Source organism: Sinohyriopsis cumingii, chromosome 9 (assembly GCF_028554795.1).
Source record: "Sinohyriopsis cumingii isolate HCF-2022 chromosome 9, ASM2855479v2, whole genome shotgun sequence".
NCBI lineage: Eukaryota > Metazoa > Mollusca > Bivalvia > Unionida > Unionidae > Sinohyriopsis > Sinohyriopsis cumingii.
In genome coordinates this window covers 65699246-65716839 of record NC_142969.1, presented here as the reverse complement: position 1 = coordinate 65716839, position 17594 = coordinate 65699246, and the positions used below count along the sequence as shown (strand labels likewise).

The window sequence follows — 17594 nt, the reverse complement described above, 5'->3', positions numbered from 1 at the left end:
TTTTTGCTCATTATACATACCACCAGATCTTATGTGTTAGCTATTCTTATTGATAGACCTCATTACATGTAACACCAGATTTTTTCTCTTAGCTATTCCTATTGATAGATTTCATTACATGTACACCAAGATCGTTTGTCTTGGCTATTCCTATTGATAGACCTAATTACATGTACCACCAGATTTGTTGTCTTGGCTGTTCCTGTTGATAGACTTCATTACATGTACCACCAGATTTTTTTGTCTTGGCTGTTCCTATTGATAGACCTCATTACATGTAACACAAGATTTTTTCTCTTAGCTATTCCTATTGATAGACCTCATTACATGTACCACCAGATTTTTTTGTATTGGCTGTTCCTATTGATAGACCTCATTACATGTAACACCAGATTTTTTCTCTTAGCTATTCCTATTGATAGACTTAATTACATGTAATACCAGACTTTGTCTTGTCTATTCCTATTGATAGACTTAATTACATGTAACACCAGACTTTGTCTTGTCTATTCCTATTGATAGACCTCATTACATGTACCACCAGATTTGTTGTCTTGGCTGTTCCTGTTGATAGACTTCATTACATGTACCACCAGATTTTTTCTCTTAGCTATTCCTATTGATAGACTTCATTACATGTACCACCAGATCATTTGTCTTGGCTATTCCTATTGATAAAACTCATTACATGTACCACCAGACTTTTTGTCTTAGATATTCTTATTGATAGATCTCAGCTTATGGAGAGATATTCTGTTCAGGATAATATGATTTTCTAGCAAAGTAACTTGAAGACAGTATAATTATTCAGTCAAAATCAAATGTCAGACAAGTGTTTCTCATTGTTCAGTGCTTATTATTTTCTGTTTTATGTCATCACTTTTAAAGCATATTTTGTTCATAGCTAAAAAGTTTTTATTGATTCTATTAATTTTCAGTATTTTATACTGAATCTTTTTGTGACATTTTAACTCATGAGCATGGTTAGCTGTAAAGAAATAATTGTTTAAATGTTGTGTTTGCTCTAAATTTCCAGGTCTTTTAGATAGTGCTTCATCATTGTTTTGAAGCAAACATATTCTATTTTCTATGGCAAATTTTTTATTAATCTCTGATACATATATGACATTAATATCATCATGATGAGGTACCAAATCTATGATGCTGTAATTTCTGGCAATTGGCTTTTGGTTGCATATCAGGCATCCACGATTTTGGTTAAACATTTAACTAACATTCAATTGAACAGATGTATTAACATTCAGTAGAATAAATACATTTAATTGAATAGATGTACTAACATAGGACAGGGCTGTGTGTTATGAATAATAGAGCATGTAGTGAAAAAGTGTTATTATCAAGATACTATGATATTATCTCATTAAAAGTATTTTATATGGATGTTTAGGACATGTCTTCTTAAATATACAGTGAAACTCGGCCATAACACGATGGTTGGGGTCCACAGTATGTAGGATAAGTCTTCTTAAATATAGTGAAACTCGGCCATAACACGATGGTTGGGGTCGACAGTGTGTAGGACATGTCTTCTTAAATATACAGTGAAACTTGGCCATAACACGATGGTTGGGGTCGACAGTGTGTAGGACATGTCTTCTTAAATATACAGTGAAACTCGGCCATAACACGATGGTTGGGGTCGACAGTGTGTAGGACATGTCTTCTTAAATATACAGTGAAACTCGGCCATAACACGATGGTTGGGGTCGACAGTGTGTAGGACATGTCTTCTTAAATATACAGTGAAACTCGGCCATAACACGATGGTTGGGGTCGACAGTGTGTAGGACATGTCTTCTTAAATATACAGTGAAACTCGGCCATAACACGATGGTTGGGGTCGACAGTGTGTAGGACATGTCTTCTTAAATATACAGTGAAACTCGGCCATAACACGATGGTTGGGGTCGACAGTGTGTAGGACATGCCTTCTTAAATATACAGTGAAACTCAGCCATAACAGGATAGTTGTGGTCCACAAAGTACCATCTTGTTACGTGTACTGTTTAAACCAATGGAGTGCAGTAACAAGATTTGCAATAAACATTCACAACTAGAAACTTTTCACAGGTTTATCTATTGAAAGAAAGGTAGTCCTTTCTCTTTAAGAATACAGAGCAGAAATTAAGATTAAGAAATCAAAATCATTTAACTTGGCAGTAGATTTCTGCAATAATAATAAATTAGGATAAGTTAGTGAATAGGATGATGATGATGATGTTAGTCCATCAGTGTCGATGAGGACTATTCATTGTCATCAGTTAACTAGGGGTGAGATGGCTATCAGTCTGATCCAGGCCCAGAAGAGTCTGTTGCAGTGGGGACATGGATTTACAGGTTGCTGACTGGGAGTTGCGGAACTGCTGTTCCTGGATTAGTGCAGGTCACGTTTCTCAGCTGTGTCCACCAGTCTTTTCTGCTCAAAGGCTGCTGCACTGCCATTGACTTGACTGTGGCAAACAGATCGATCAATGGCGACACTCTCCCAGCTGTCAGGGTCAATGCCAAATTTCTTCAGCAAGGCCTTGAAGGTGTCCTTGTATCTTTTTTTGACCACCATGAGATCTCATGCCTTGCCGTAGCTCTCCATAGAATGTCTTCTTAGGTTGGCGGTCTATCAGCATGCAGACAACATGGCCATCCCATTGGAGTTGTGCCTTGCACAGCATGGTGTGGATGCTTGTCATGCCAGCCTGAGTGAGCACCTCTGTGTTCAGTACCTTGTCCTGCCATCTGATTTTCAGTTGATTTCTCAGGGAGCTCATATGGAAGTGGTTAAGTTTTTTAACATAGTGGCTATACACAGTCCATGTCTCACAAGCACAGAGCAGGGTGGGGAGAACAACCACTGTGTAGACTTTGAGTTTGGTGGCAAGCTTGATGCCTCTCTTATCCCAGACATTTGAGCAGAGTCTGCCAAAAGCTAAACTTGCTTTTGGCAGTTCTGGTGTTGACCTCATTGTCTGTGTGGACTGCTTGTGAGAGGGTGCTGCCGAGGTATGTAAACCTGTCTACATTTGTTAGCTTTTGGCCATTGACAGTGATGGATGATGGTTCCAGGTAATCTTCTCCAGGAGCATGCTGTTGCTTGCAGAACCTCAGTCTTACTGGTAGAGATGGTGCATCCGTGGAAAAAAGGTCCATGCCCTGTTGCATGCCTGCCTCCATGCTGGAGTCGAGGACACAGTCATCTGCAAGCAGGAGGTTGTGAATGTTCTCAACTTGGACATTGGTTTTGGTTTGAAGCCTTCTCAGGTTGAACAACATCCCATCCAGACGGTATCAGAGACCTACTCATTGTCCTTGAAAGCATCCATCAATGCTGTGGAGAATATGAGGCTGAAGAGCAAGATGCATCCTTGTTTCACACCATTTGTAACTGCAAAGGGTTCAGAATAGTTATCCTGGGCCTGAACTCAAGCAAGAATGCCATCATGAAAATGCCTCACCATTTCAATGAAGACTTCTGGACATCCAAATTTGGCCATGATCTTCCAAAGGCCTTCCCAGCTGACAGTGTCAAATGCCTTAGTGAGGTCCACAAAGGTGGTTTAAAGCTAAACATTCTGTTCAAGACACTTTAATTGCATCTTCCTGGCAGCAAAGATCGTGCCTCTCTCCTTTCTGAAACAACACTGACTTTCTGGCAGTATTCCATGATCAAGGTGTTCTGTGAGTCTGCTCAGCAGTAACCTGGCAAGGACCTTGCTTGTGATGCAGAGTAGAGAGATACCTCTATGGTTGTTGCAGGATTGGTGATTGCCTTTGTGTTTGTAAGTGTGGATGATGGATGCATCTTTGAATTCCTGGAGTATGCGTTTCTGCTTCCTAATCCCACAGAACATCTCTGTTAGTATTTCCACTAACTTAGGGCCACCAGACTTGTAGATCTCAGCTGGGATGGAGTCTGCTCCTAGAGCTTTCCCACTAGACAGGAGCTCAATGGCCTTATGAGTTTCCAGTACCGTTGGAGGGTCAGTCAATTTCACGTTGATCTCCACCAGGGGTAGACAGTGATTGCTTCTTCATTGATGCAAGAGGGTCTGTTGAGGACACCATCAAAGTGTTCCACCCAGCACTCCAGTATCTTCTCTTTCTCGGTTATGAGAGTGCTGCTATTTTAGCTGTAGGGCTGTGCCTGATGTCACTGAGCCATAAACATCATGAAGAGCACTATAGAAATTCTTCATATCGTGTCTGTCAGCAAAAGACTGAATATCATCAGCTTTGCGGCTTAGCCATGTGTCCGGCAGCTCATGCAGTTTCTTCTGCACAGCTTGGTGGACTTGGCTGAAGACATCTTTCTTTGCAGCGGACATAGGGTTGATGTTGTACGCATGATGGAGACGATGCTTCTTCTCTTCACAGTTCTCATCAAATCAGTCTTGGTGCTTTAACGTATTGACGCCAAGGGTTTCAGAGACAGTAGAGTACACCAGCTGTTTGAAGGCCATCTAGCATTTCTCTATGTCATTCATATCAGTGTTGTTTCCAGCTGGCTTCTCAATGCTTCAGACAGAGCTTGCTCAATGTTGCAACTTTTGGCCTGGTGCTGTTGAGTCGTTTTGGGACTATGATTCCCTGTGGACATCTGGGAGGTTGAATTCTAATATTCGTCTTGGAAATCAGTAGCCTGTGGTCTGTCCAGCAGTCAGCATCACACATGGCCTTGATCACATGGACATCCTGTCTCATTCCTATGGTCTAATATGTAGTCGATCGGATGCCAGTGCTTAGACGTGGGTGTATCCAAGTTGTTTTGTATGGTTAGGCAGATGGAAGATGGTGTTTGTGATCAGGAGGTCATAGGTTGTGCACATCCACAAAAGCAGATGTCCATTGCTGTTGCAGTTGCCATTGCCATGTCTGCCAATAACTCCCTCCCATGAGATGTGGTCTGCACCCACTCCAGCATTCAAATCACCAAGAATGATCAGCTTGTCTGACTTTGGTACTGAAGCAATCAGAGCTTCCAGATCCTGGTAGAATTTGTCTTTGGCTTCCTACAAATTGGTCATGGTTGGTGCATAAGCACCATTGAGCATGGCTTGCTTTTTTCCATGTAAGGTAGCTTCAGCATTATTAGCTCGTCATTAAGTCCCTTTGGTAAGATGGAGAGCTTGTTCACCAAACTTGATAGTGAAACCAACTCCAGACTCATGATATTCATCGGCACCATAACCACTCCAAAAAAGGTGTAGTCAGCTCTCTTGCAATCAGGGCAGTTCTTCTCTTCAGTCTGTCAGCATCTGCATGATCCAGTAGAGTGCGCATGTTCCACACACATAGAGTGAGTGGAACCTTTTGGGTTTTCTTTGTGTTTCGACCGCAAGAATGGGATTCACTCCAGCTGCAGTAAACTTTTGGGCTAATTGAAGCAGGCTTTTTTTTAGGGCACTTTTTTAGCCCCTTCCTCAGGCTACAGAGGTAAGCAACACTATCCTGAAGAGTTCTGCTTAGTCACTCAGATGGCTACCGACATCCATTTCTGCTTCAGGTAAATTGAAGATGACCCATTGGCCTGAGCCGTCTGCATGCAGTTCTGCTACTGTGGCTGCTGGTGTATACACACCTGCTGCATCGCAGCTCACCCATCACCGAAGGACTTGGGCATGGGTGATGACATAAATGACTTGTGCTGAGTTGGATTAAAGTGAGGGAGAGCTGCACTGAGTCAGCCTCACTCTCTTGTCCAGGCCCCACTTTATCCAGTGGCGAGACAGTTGGAATGAAGACTGGATGCAGTGGATGACCAAAGCATCCTACGCGTCTTTCCTTTCTCTTAGCTCTCCACATCGCTTTGCTGGGTCTGCCTTCCTGCCTGTTGACCAGCTCATGGTTCCTCCACACAGTCTGCCGGGTCCAGTCTTCACATGCAATGAGTGACAATCCCTAACTCACAAAGGGTTTTAGACCTGTCAGTTACCCTCAACCTGGTTTAGCCAGACAGTTGAAGCCATTGCCTGAGGTGTGGCCACTGCATGTGCTACAGCTTCTTGGAGCCACAGGTTAGAGCTGAGCACCAAGTGGGAACCAAAGGTGGACTAGCTATCCCCAGTGGAGTACGACTGCTACCCCCCACCAGAGGTACTACCCCTCCATAAGCTCTCCTTTCACCACAGTGAATAGGATATAAAACTTAATGGATACATGGCACACCTGTTTGATATTCAACTTTTTGTCCTAATGTTTTGTGTTACAGTGGAGTTTCACTTAGAGACATGAATATGTAAAACAAGGCCAAATGAAATATAGTCTTGACTGTTTAACAAAGCCTTATAAGTGTGAATGTATAGGATTAAGGCCTTTTGGGGTATAGGCATGAATGTATAGACTTGGCACGTTTGGTTACAGGTATGAATGTGTAGAACAAAGCTAATTGAATATTGATATCGATATGAATGTATAGAACAAGGCCCTTTTGTTTTTAGCATGAATGCGTAGAACAAGGCCCTTTTGGATATATGTAAGAATTTGTAGAACAAGGCCATTTTGCATATAGGTTTCATTGTGTAGAACAAAGCTCTTTAGGATATAAGAATGAATATTTAGAACAAAACCCTTTTTGGATATAGGTATGAATGTGCAGAACAAAACCCTTTTTAGGATAGAAGTATGAATGTATAGAACAAAACCGTTTTGAATGTTTGAATGTGTAGAACAAGGTCCTTTTGGATATTTAGGAACGTGTAGAACAAGGTCTTTGGGATATAGTTATAACTCCCCCTTATGGATATAGTTATGGATATATAGGACTTGGTCCTGTTGATATAGGTATGAATGTATATGACTTGGTCCTGTTGATATAGGTATGAATGTATAGGACTTGGTCCTGTTGGATATAGGTATGAATGTATAGGACTTGGTCCCGTTGGATATAGTTATGAATGTATAGGACTTGGTCCTGTTGATATAGGTATGAATGTATATGACTTGGTCCTGTTGATATAGGTATGAATGTATAGGACTTGGTCCTGTTGGATATAGGTATGAATGTATAGGACTTGGTCCCGTTGGATATAGTTATGAATGTATAGGACTTGGTCCTGTTGGATATAGGTATGAATGTGTAGAACAAAGCCCATTTGGATATAGGTATGAATGAATGTGTAGAAGAAAGCCCTTTTGGATATAAGTATGAATGTGTAGAACAAGGCCTGTGTGGATGGAGGTATGAATGTGTAGAACAAAGCCCTTTTTGGATATAGGTATGACTGTATAGGATTAGACCCTTTTGGATATAGGTATGAATGTGTAGAACAAGTCTGTTTTGGATATAAGTATGAATGTGTAGAACAGGCTCCTTTTGGATATAATATGAATGTATATCTGGGTCCTTTTGGATATAAGTATGAATGTATAGAACATGCCCCTTTTGGATATAAGTATGAATGTATATCTGGGTCCTTTTGGATATAAGTATGAATGTATAGAACAGGCCCCTTTTGGACAAAAGAATATGTAGAACAAGACCCTTTTGATACATGTATGAACTTTTTGAATGAAGGCCCTTTTGGATGTAGGTATGTTTATGTAGAACAAATCTCTTTTGAATATAGGTATGAAGGTGTAGAACAAGACCCTTTTGGATGTAGGTATGAAGGTGTAGAACAAGACCCTTTTGGATGTAGGTATGAATGTGACGTGTAGAACAAGGCCCTTTTGAATATAGGTATGAAGGTGTAGAACAAGACCCTTTTGGATGTAGGTATGAATGTGTAGAACAAGACCCTTTTGAATATAGGTATGAAGGTGTAGAACAAGGCCCTTTTGAATATAGGTATGAAGGTGTAGAACAAGGCCCTTTTGAATATAGGTATGAATGTGTAGAACAAGGCCCTTTTGAATATAGGTATGAAGGTGTAGAACAAGACCCTTTTGAATATAGGTATGAAGGTGTAGGACAAGGCCCTTTTGAATATAGGTATGAAGGTGTAGGACAAGGCCCTTCTGAATATAGGTATGAAGGTGTAGAACAAGACCCTTTTGAATATAGGTATGAAGGTGTAGGACAAGGCCCTTTTGAATATAGGTATGAAGGTGTAGAACAAGACCCTTTTGAATATAGGTATGAAGGTGTAGAACAAAACCCATTTGAATATAGGTATGAAGGTGTAGAACAAGACCCTTTTGGATGTAAGTATGAATGTGTAGAACAAGGCCCTTTTGAATATAGGTATGAATGTGTAGAACAAGACCCTTTTGGATGTAGGTATGAATGTGTAGAACAAGGCCCTTTTGAATATAGGTATGAAGATGTAGAACAAGACCCTTTTGAATATAGGTATGAAGGTGTAGAACAAAACCCTTTTTGTAGGTATGAATGTGTAGAACAAGACCCTTTTGAATATAGGTATGAAGGTGTAGAACAAGGCCCTTTTGAATATAGGTATGAATGTGTAGAACAAGGCCCTTTTGAATATAGGTATGAAGGTGTAGAACAAGGCCCTTTTGAATATAGGTATGAATGTGTAGAACAAGGCCCTTCTGAATATAGGTATGAATGTGTAGAACAAGACCCTTTTGAATATAGGTATGAATGTGTAGAACAAGGTCCTTTTGAATATAGGTATGAAGGTGTAGAACAAGACCCTTTTGGATGTAGGTATGAATGTGTAGAACAAGGCCCTTTTGAATATAGGTATGAAGGTGTAGAACAAAACCCTTTTGGATGTAGGCATGAATGTGTAGAACAAGGCCCTTTTGAATATAGGTATGAAGGTGTAGAACAAGACCCTTTTGGATGTAGGTATGAATGTGCAGGACTTGGCTTAAATATAAATCTGAACTTGCTGGACAAGACCCACTTCAATATAGATATGAATGTTTAGGCTGAATCCCTCTTAAATTTAGATTTGTCTTTATTTTATTGAATGACTTTTCTATGTCTTTTTTGTCCTACTTTTTATGCACATTTATTATAGTTGTTATTATCATATAGCTTGAATGAAATAGTTTTCTTGTTGTTTGATAAATTGAAATGAATGTAATTTCCTATAGCACTTGACACTGTATTTCAGAATGCTTTAATCCACTTAAAGTTTGTGAATATTTCTAATTAATACAAGGGTTAAACTTAAGCCAGAATGTTTTGACATTCATAACCAAGCAAATAATTTATGTAAAGAACTTTAAAATGATAAATTTTTAATGTTGTATAAGTTGATTATAAAATGGAATTTATCAAGGGTACCACAAATTATGTCATCTGCAAACAAGTGTCCTTTGTATATCAGTTGAATATAAAGAGAATTAAAACCTAATTGTTTTTTATGAGGAATTGTTCTATATGGTTTATATGCTGGTAAGAATGGATAGCACATAAAACATCGTTTGTATTGAATATATTAATCCTATTTCCAGCCATTTGACTTTGGTGAATCTCTGATCCATCAAGGCATCCATACTATTGAATACTGCCTGGGTTGTATCTCACACACCGCTTCATATCTGCGACTGTGGGCTCTCAGTCTGGCTCATGCTCGTAAGTCTTACCTTCTGTGTGTGGTCATAAGTCTGACCTTCTGTGTGTGGTTGTAAGTCTGACCTTGTGTGTGTGGTTGTAAGTCTGACCTTTGTGTGGTTGTAAGTCAGACCTTCTGTGTGTGGTCATAAGTCTGACATTCTGTGTGTGGTCATAAGTCTGACATTCTTTGTGTGGTCATAAGTCTGACCTTCTGTGTGTGGCTTTTCATGTGCTGTATTTCTGTGTGTGGTCATAAGTCTGACCTTTTGTGTGTGGTCATAAGTCTGACCTTCTGTGTGTGGTCATAAGTCTGACCTTTTGTGTGTGGTCATAGGGCTGACCTTTTGTGTGTGGTCATAAGTCTGGCCTTGTGTGTGTGGTCATAAGTCTGACATTCTGTGTGTGGTCATAAGTTTGACCTTGTGTGTGTGGTCATAAGTCTGACCTGTGTGTGCTCATAAGTCTGACCTTTTGTGTGTGGTCATAAGTCTGACCTTTTTTGTGTGGTCGTAAGTATGACCTTGTGCGTGTGGTCGTAAGTCTGACCTGTGTGGTCATAAGTCTGACATTCTGTGTGTGGTCGTAAGTCTGACCTTGTGTGTGTGGTCGTAAGTCTGACCTTCTGTGTGTGGTCATAAGTCTGACCTGTGTGTGGCTTTTGATGTGCTGTATTTTCATGTCAAACATATTTTCTTTTCTGTTTTGGATCTAAAAGCATGTGTGAATTTATGTATACATCCATTGTCCAGTGGAATTGAGAAGAGTCTCATCCAAACATCAAGTAATTAGAGCGTCATTGTATCCAAACCTTTCAGGTTGGGATGAATGACTGATCCACTCGCAATCTGGTCTCAGTAACTAAAATAGAACCCAAAAACATTTAGTTATTTTTTCCTTCACAAAATCTTTTACTACTTGAAAAAAATTTGGATACAAAATATTCAGTTTATTTTATTACACAATTTACAAGTAATTATGTCTCTCAGTGCCAAATCAGTGAAAACAGTAATTTGTAGTAAAAACACAACATTGCAGTCAATAATTTCATGATCCTGGCAATGAGATCTTTCAACCCAGATTACAGAGTGGACTGTAGTTTTGTTTGGTTTCTAGGCTGTGGTGAGATCAGTCAGATGAGTTCTCTTGCTCTGTTTGCCTGGCTATGGTGAGATTATCCATTTGGCTTCAACCATGTTTCTTGCAAAACTTCATTCCAACAATAGGGCCCAGATGTGGTTAATGATGAGCATATTTTGCCTGTATTTCTGTATAGCCCTGACCAAATTTGAATTGTCATTACATATCTCATTTGCCTGTATTTCTGTATAGCCCTGACCAAATTTGAATTGTCATTACATATCTCATTTGCCTGTATTTCTGTATAGCCCTGACCAAATTTGAATTGTCATTACATATCTCATTTGCTTGTATTTCTGTAAAGCCCTGACCAAATTTGAATTGTCATTACATATCTCATTTGCTTGTATTTCTGTAAAGCCCTGACCACATTTGAATTGTCATAACATATCTCATTTGTGTGTATTTCTGTAAAGCCATGACCAAATTTGATTGCAGTTTTTGTTTTAGTAACAAATGTTTATTTCAAGTTTGCAATGTGTTTTGGTGTTTCAGTTAAAAAAATGTAGTGTTTGAGCACTAATCCCCATAGTCCTTGTTTAACTGAGTACTATTTTAACTCCCTGAGTAGTTTCTAGGTGGGTTTTTTTTGTTGCACTTAACTAATCTATCAGTGTTTTAATAATTTGTATCAGTTCCCCCTTCAGCCTTGACATCCATCTATAAAGTAATTTCCCCAGCATGGTCCCTTATGCCACACCCTTGGATGTCTGCACACCTTTTGCTATTGGCTTACATGCCGATCTTCTTTTGAATCCTCCTTCAGTCTTTTGAAGGAAGAATCATTGTTTGCAGTAGTGCTTTTGCATTTTGCTGGTGGCTAACAAAGATACTGCAGCATGCATTGTCAGTGTCCATGGAGCCTAGGTGCTTCATGGAGCATGAATAATAATTTAGGCCTGTCTCTCACCTGTCATTCACAAAATGAGGCAACTGGAATAGCCAAGGGAAAAATCTTCAGATTCCTCCCCCATCACCATGGCAGGAGAATAATGGTCCAGGAATTGATTCCTTCTCCTTCCATGTATGCCACTTTACATCGTCCTTGTGGCAGCTCAGGTATCCCCATTTCCAGGGGTTTGGTTGAGCATCATGGTCAATGTGCGAGTCCTTTCTACCTAAAAATGACAGCTATTACCTTAGGTTCTGGGAACACCCTTCACTGTCATGGACTCGCATCTTTCACCAGTCCTTACAGGTACATTCAGGGGATAGGAGATAGCAAAGGCACTTCTACCCTTTGGTGGATTTAGATGTGATAACTGAACAACAAACTCCCCTGTTGTATCGACCCATTCCTGGATTTGAGAGCCTGGGCAGTGGACACTTTCAGTCAAAGGTGATAATGTTTGTGTATCCCTCCCCACCATAGAGAATGAATGAACAGGTGCATCACAAAGTCATTATCTCAACTGCTAGGCTCATCCTCTGTCTTCTCAATGGTCGTGGGTCTGGTGGAGGAGCCCAGTCATTTACCACAGTCAAGTGACCTGCTGTCGCAGCACAGAGGGTCATTTCTCACAGAAGTCCATAAATTCTGCACATTCATCCCTGACTCATTTTAAGTGATCAATGCATCAGAACCAGTTTTCAGGTAATCTTGTCAACTGCATCATCCAGGCCAAAAGGCTGTCCTTCTGCAGTGAGTGATTTGGTTGGTTCAGTAGGAAATGTGTTGTACCTGGCTGTCCCCTTTGAAGACAGCAGCAGAGTTTCTTCATTTCTAGGCCAAGATGATGATTGGTGTGTACCCTATATAGGGCATCCCTGCTCAAGTTATCTAGGGGTCCCTCCACTGGGTCACATCCTCATTTTTCTTATCTGATCAAGTATTTTGATCTTCAGAGGTCAGTATGCCACTAACTATTATTGAGATGTTATCTCTCACATTTTATAGACATTGTCAAAATCCCCTTTTTAACTGTTGAGAGAACTTTTTTGTCTTTGAGAACCTTACCATGTTTTCCTGCTCTTCTTGGTGTCTGTGAGGAGAATGAGTGAGTGTCATGCCTTATCTGTGAAAAATGGCTCAGTGCTAATTATGACTCAGCTGCTCTTCTTTGCCATTCTTGATTTCAGGGAATGAATTGGACATTCTTTTCAGATTCCCAGTCTCAGTCAGATCTCAACTGGAGATAATCAGGACTGGCTTCTTTGTTTAGTGAGGGTCTTAAGGTTCTATTTGACTGCTTGTAGAGGCAAATAAAGTACCAGTAGCATCGTTTAATTAAGGGCTTCTCTGATATTTTGACATCCACCATTTCCAGGTGGTCCTCATTTGAAGAGAAACTTGTCAATCACTGAATGAGAGAGACCTTTTCCTTCATGAGAATTATTGCCCATGAAATGAATGGTATTGCTATATCTTGGGCCTACCTAAATCACTCTTTGTTGGAGGATGTTATCAGGGTCACCCTCTGGCAGTCTCACACTACATTGTAATACCTTAAATCTTTGTTATGTCACAACAGAGGCATGGAGATGTGGCGGGGAGGGGGGGAGTATAGTAGTAGTACAAAATGGTCCCAATCTATCAGATTAGAGTAATAAACACTCTAACTGTAAAGTTAAGTATGATATTTTTTACCATTAGCCTCCCTCCAGACTCTCAAATTGACAAATGTGATAGTGTCAGGTAATGTATTACTGCTATTAATATGTGGTTGGGATGGGGGGGGGTAAAACATGTATTCATTATGTAATGCTTACCTGGCACTATTGCAAAGAAAACCTCCTTCCAGCTCTGTTGTCCAGGGAGTGTTCCTTCTGTTCTAGTGTTTTGAAACATTCCATTCCAATTATTGGAGAACATAAATTTTAAGCTTGGACAGGGTGACATGGTGACTTGCATCCCAGAAAGAAAAACAATGAAACAGTTGCAGGTAAGCATCATTACATAATTAAAATTAGTTTACCCTCTCACACCAATTCTACCCACCCCCATTCAGATTGCTGTTCTGGAGAGGCTGCACAATATTTAGTTCTGACCAACTTGCTTGTCAGACTGATTGGCTATTTAAATATCTATCAGTAATGGTGATCAGTCACTCCATGGTGGAGATTCCATTGGCATGCTGGCCAAGGTTCAGTATTGATTATTATGTATTTTATTATTCTGTCATGGAATGTTATTGAGGAACGAAAGTGTAGGGAATATGTCCCCCACCATGATGCATGGGGTTCGAAAATATGTGAGCTGTACTGTATGTATGTTTAATTTCACATCAGCACAATCTTTAAAATTCATATCTGTGTTGAGGTTAACATACTGATACTAGAATTGTGCTTCTGATATGTAACAGAAGAATCCATTTAATTAGTAGCAAAGTTTAATCTGTTGGTTTGGTTAAGTAACATTAACTTGTTTTCATGTCAGTCTGATTGTTTGACACAGTCATTTATTAGATATGCCCTGGTTAACAAGAAAGTGTGTAAATGGATTTTTCAGATTCTTGACACTAAATGCAATAAATAAATAAAATCTTTACTATATGTTTTGGTTGCTTTCATTAAAATAGAAAACCACTATAAAGATCTGACGGAGACCAATACTAGGGAATGCCCTGTTGAATTGTTTTGTCATGGAGACCAATATAAGGTCATGCTCTTTTGTCATGGAGACCAATATGAGGTAAAGATGTTGAATTGTTTTACAATGGCAACTAATGTGAGGTCATGCTCTGTTGAATTGTTTTGTCATGGAGACCAATACAAAGTTGTGTTCTGTTAAATTGTTTTACCATGGCAACTAATAATTGTTTTACCATTGTGACAAATATTAGGTCATGCACTGTTGAATTGTTTTGTCATGGAGACCAATACAAGGATCTTGTTCTGTTGAATTGTTTTGTCATGGAAACCATTATGAGGTCATGTTCTATTGAATTGTTTTACCATGGCAACTAATATGAGGTCATGCTCTGTTGAATTGTTTTACCATGGAGACCAATACGATGTCATGCTCTGGTGAATTATTTTACCATGGCAACTAATATGAGGTCATGCTTAGTTGAATTGTTTTACCATGGAGACCAAAATGAGATCATGCTCTGGTGAATTATTTTACCATGGAGACTGGTATGAGGCAATGTTCTGTGGAGTCGTTTTACCATGGAGACCATTAGGAAGTCATCCTCTGTTGAATTGTTTTACCATGGAGACTAATATGAAGTCATGCTCCATTGAATTGTTTTGCTTGACACATTACAGCTGTCATATTTTTGAAAGCTAAAAACATTGCTAGTAAGATTTTGTCACTAATGATAACTTTCCCAAACACAGAATGGAATGCTTAATGTGTTAGACTACTAAAATTAGTGGATCATGGATTCCAGAGGTTGCCATAACATGAACCTCTGTTACCTGTCAGATCTCCGTTATGTCAGGGATGTCAATTTTAATCAGATTGACATTCTCTTATTGTTCACTGTATTTCAGAGTTGTCAGAAGTTTTATGGGGAATGGTGATGAGCACTGTGCTGAGAATGGATGGGTTGTTTGGAGCCTTCCTACTGGTTCCAGTATTTACAGTCTGGGCCTTTCTTACCCTTGTCATCCTCGTTGTTATGGAGGGATTATCTGCTTTCCTCCATGCCCTCCGTCTCCACTGGTGAGTACTCAGGTTTTCCTGGCTTTATAAGATCAATTTATAAAGATGAGGAAAGTGATGGTGAAAAAAAAATTCAAGATCGTTAAAAGGTCAAGAGAAAGCATTTATTTTTGGCCAAGGGAATATTCAGGATATAAATTGTAAAACATTTTCAGGCCATCATATGTTGTGATATGTGCATCTGATTTCAAATGGCTGATTCAGAAAAAAAATATATACAAAGTCTTCCATAGGAATTTTAATGGGTGAAATAAAAAAAAAATTTTTGTTTGAATGAGGAAAATTTGTTTCTGAAGATTTCTGAAAGGGTAATACTGCTGACTAAGCTGTTATGGTGACTGGTCAGAATAAAAAAAATGATGATACCCCATTCCATATCTGACATAAGAAGTTCCTGATAGTTAGCAGAGATCTGTCATTTGCATTTCCCATTAGAAATGTCCCAGAATCATTCATCTGGTGAAGATTTAGAGGTAATCTGTAATTGGACTTGTACATGATCATTAGAAAGTGAGTCACATACCAGAGTGGGATCCAGTCTTCAAGATCAAAGGTACAGCTCCATATTTTGAACTTTCCCTCACATTCGCCTTTATGCCCTTTAACCTTCAAGCAATTTTAGCTTAAGAGATTAAACTTTCTGTATTTATACATCGTTAGGAGAAGGAGTGTCTCAAGCCACAGTTGGTGTCCTCTTTTCATGTCAAGATCACAACTCAGTATTTTATGTTTTCCATCACAGTTTCTGCTCTCTAACTTTCAAGCCATTTGAGATAAGGAATGGAACCTGATACACATTATTAGAAGGTGTGTTGCAACCATATTGGGGGTTGTCTTATTTTCATGGTCAGGGTCATGGCTCGATATTTCTTGTTTTGACACTATTTCCTTCTGCCCTGTTACTTTCAAGCCATTTGAGATTGATGAACATCATATGGTTTACAAGAGCTTGGATTAATTTGTTGATGAGCACATTCTGAATATCTTTTAGATACCTGTGCACTAGCATTTCCACTTTTTACTTGATTCCATTTTAATTTTTTTATTGAAGCTTTAGCTCATCTTGATCTTTGATAAATTAAATGATTATTAATTTTGTTCCTGATTTACAGAGTTACGGTCATTGAAAGATGGAATATTTAACTGAAGTATGAACACTCTAGTGTTCACATTTTCCAGTTGGTTTTAACTAAATTTGTTGCTTAGCTTCACCTTATCATATTCTCCATTGCCTCGTATGATAATCAGATATTTTAGTGTTTTTTGCATCTATGACTCAGGAATGACTTATTCATACACCAGCTTCTGAATGCCGTATCATGAACCTTTGGGGTTTGATTTAGTCCTCGGTTCCTAATAAATTCTCTTAGCACTGTTTCAGATGAGTTTGGTGATAACTAAGAATTATGGGTCCTGACCAGTTCAAAATGACCATATATCCCAATGTATTTTGAGCACTCAGTGATCAGCATCTTTAATTTGACATGGTACGTTTCATGACAAACTATATCTTGACAAGATATTAGCCAAATTGATGACTTCAGATTTGGACAATGTTTTGCAGAGTTATTGCCCTTGATTGACTTTGAATATTTCCTAATGGCTTGTGAAAAACTTGTGGTTGCATTTTTTTCATTTTCAATCATATTAGCTATGAATCTTCATATTTTGCAAGCTATTACATGGTATCATTTTCCACAAAGATTTGGGCATTAGGCCAATATAATTTTAAAAAAATATCTGATTCTGGCTATGGTGTTAAAAAAAAACTTTGGTTTATTTTTGTTTACTATTTTTATCCAGCCTGTGTCAGTTCATGTTATAGTCTCAAATCGAAGGTTGCCAGTTCTGATGTGAGAAGTTGGGAATAGTTGGTATTTCTTTTCTTATTTTCCATATGTGATAAGTTATAGGGTTTGGTATTTAAATCAAATTAGGTTGGATTACCAGAGCCAGGCATATTTTCTTTATCATTGGCCTTATTTTAATAGGTTATTACCAATAATAGACTCAGTACTCAGTTTCAGGTCCTCCAGTCTTTTAGTGGGAGGTGACCGAGGACATTAGTCATGTTGTGTTGTATACAAATGTACATGAGGAAATATAAAAACCATCACAAATATCTGCACTTCTCTTAAACTTTTGACAACCACTTCTGTCCTTGCCATTCACTTAAACCCTGCCAAATGTGTGCATGATCACCCACTTTCAGTGAGATCAGACATAATTCAGTTTAAAGAACAGATAGTTTCTCAGACAGACATGGATGCTTATAATTATCTTTAAGAAGTATGAATATGAATGCAGTGATATATTGCAGTAATTGTATTGCATTGAAGATTTTATGGCATGCTGATTATT

The 17594-nt window shown here is 38.9% G+C and overlaps 1 protein-coding gene across 4 annotated transcripts in view; it reads left to right on the top strand.

Moving 5' to 3' along the window:
* LOC149791935 (V-type proton ATPase 116 kDa subunit a 1-like) overlaps positions 1 to 17594 on the top strand; it is a 139215-nt gene that overhangs the window by 114468 nt on the left and 7153 nt on the right. For all 4 annotated transcript variants that reach the window (XM_089970455.1, XM_089970458.1, XM_089970454.1 and 1 more), the window contains exons 20-21: positions 9385 to 9505; positions 15062 to 15233. In XM_089970455.1, the coding sequence (XP_089826581.1) occupies positions 9385 to 9505; positions 15062 to 15233 (293 nt within the window). The remainder of the gene's footprint in view (positions 1 to 9384; positions 9506 to 15061; positions 15234 to 17594) is intronic.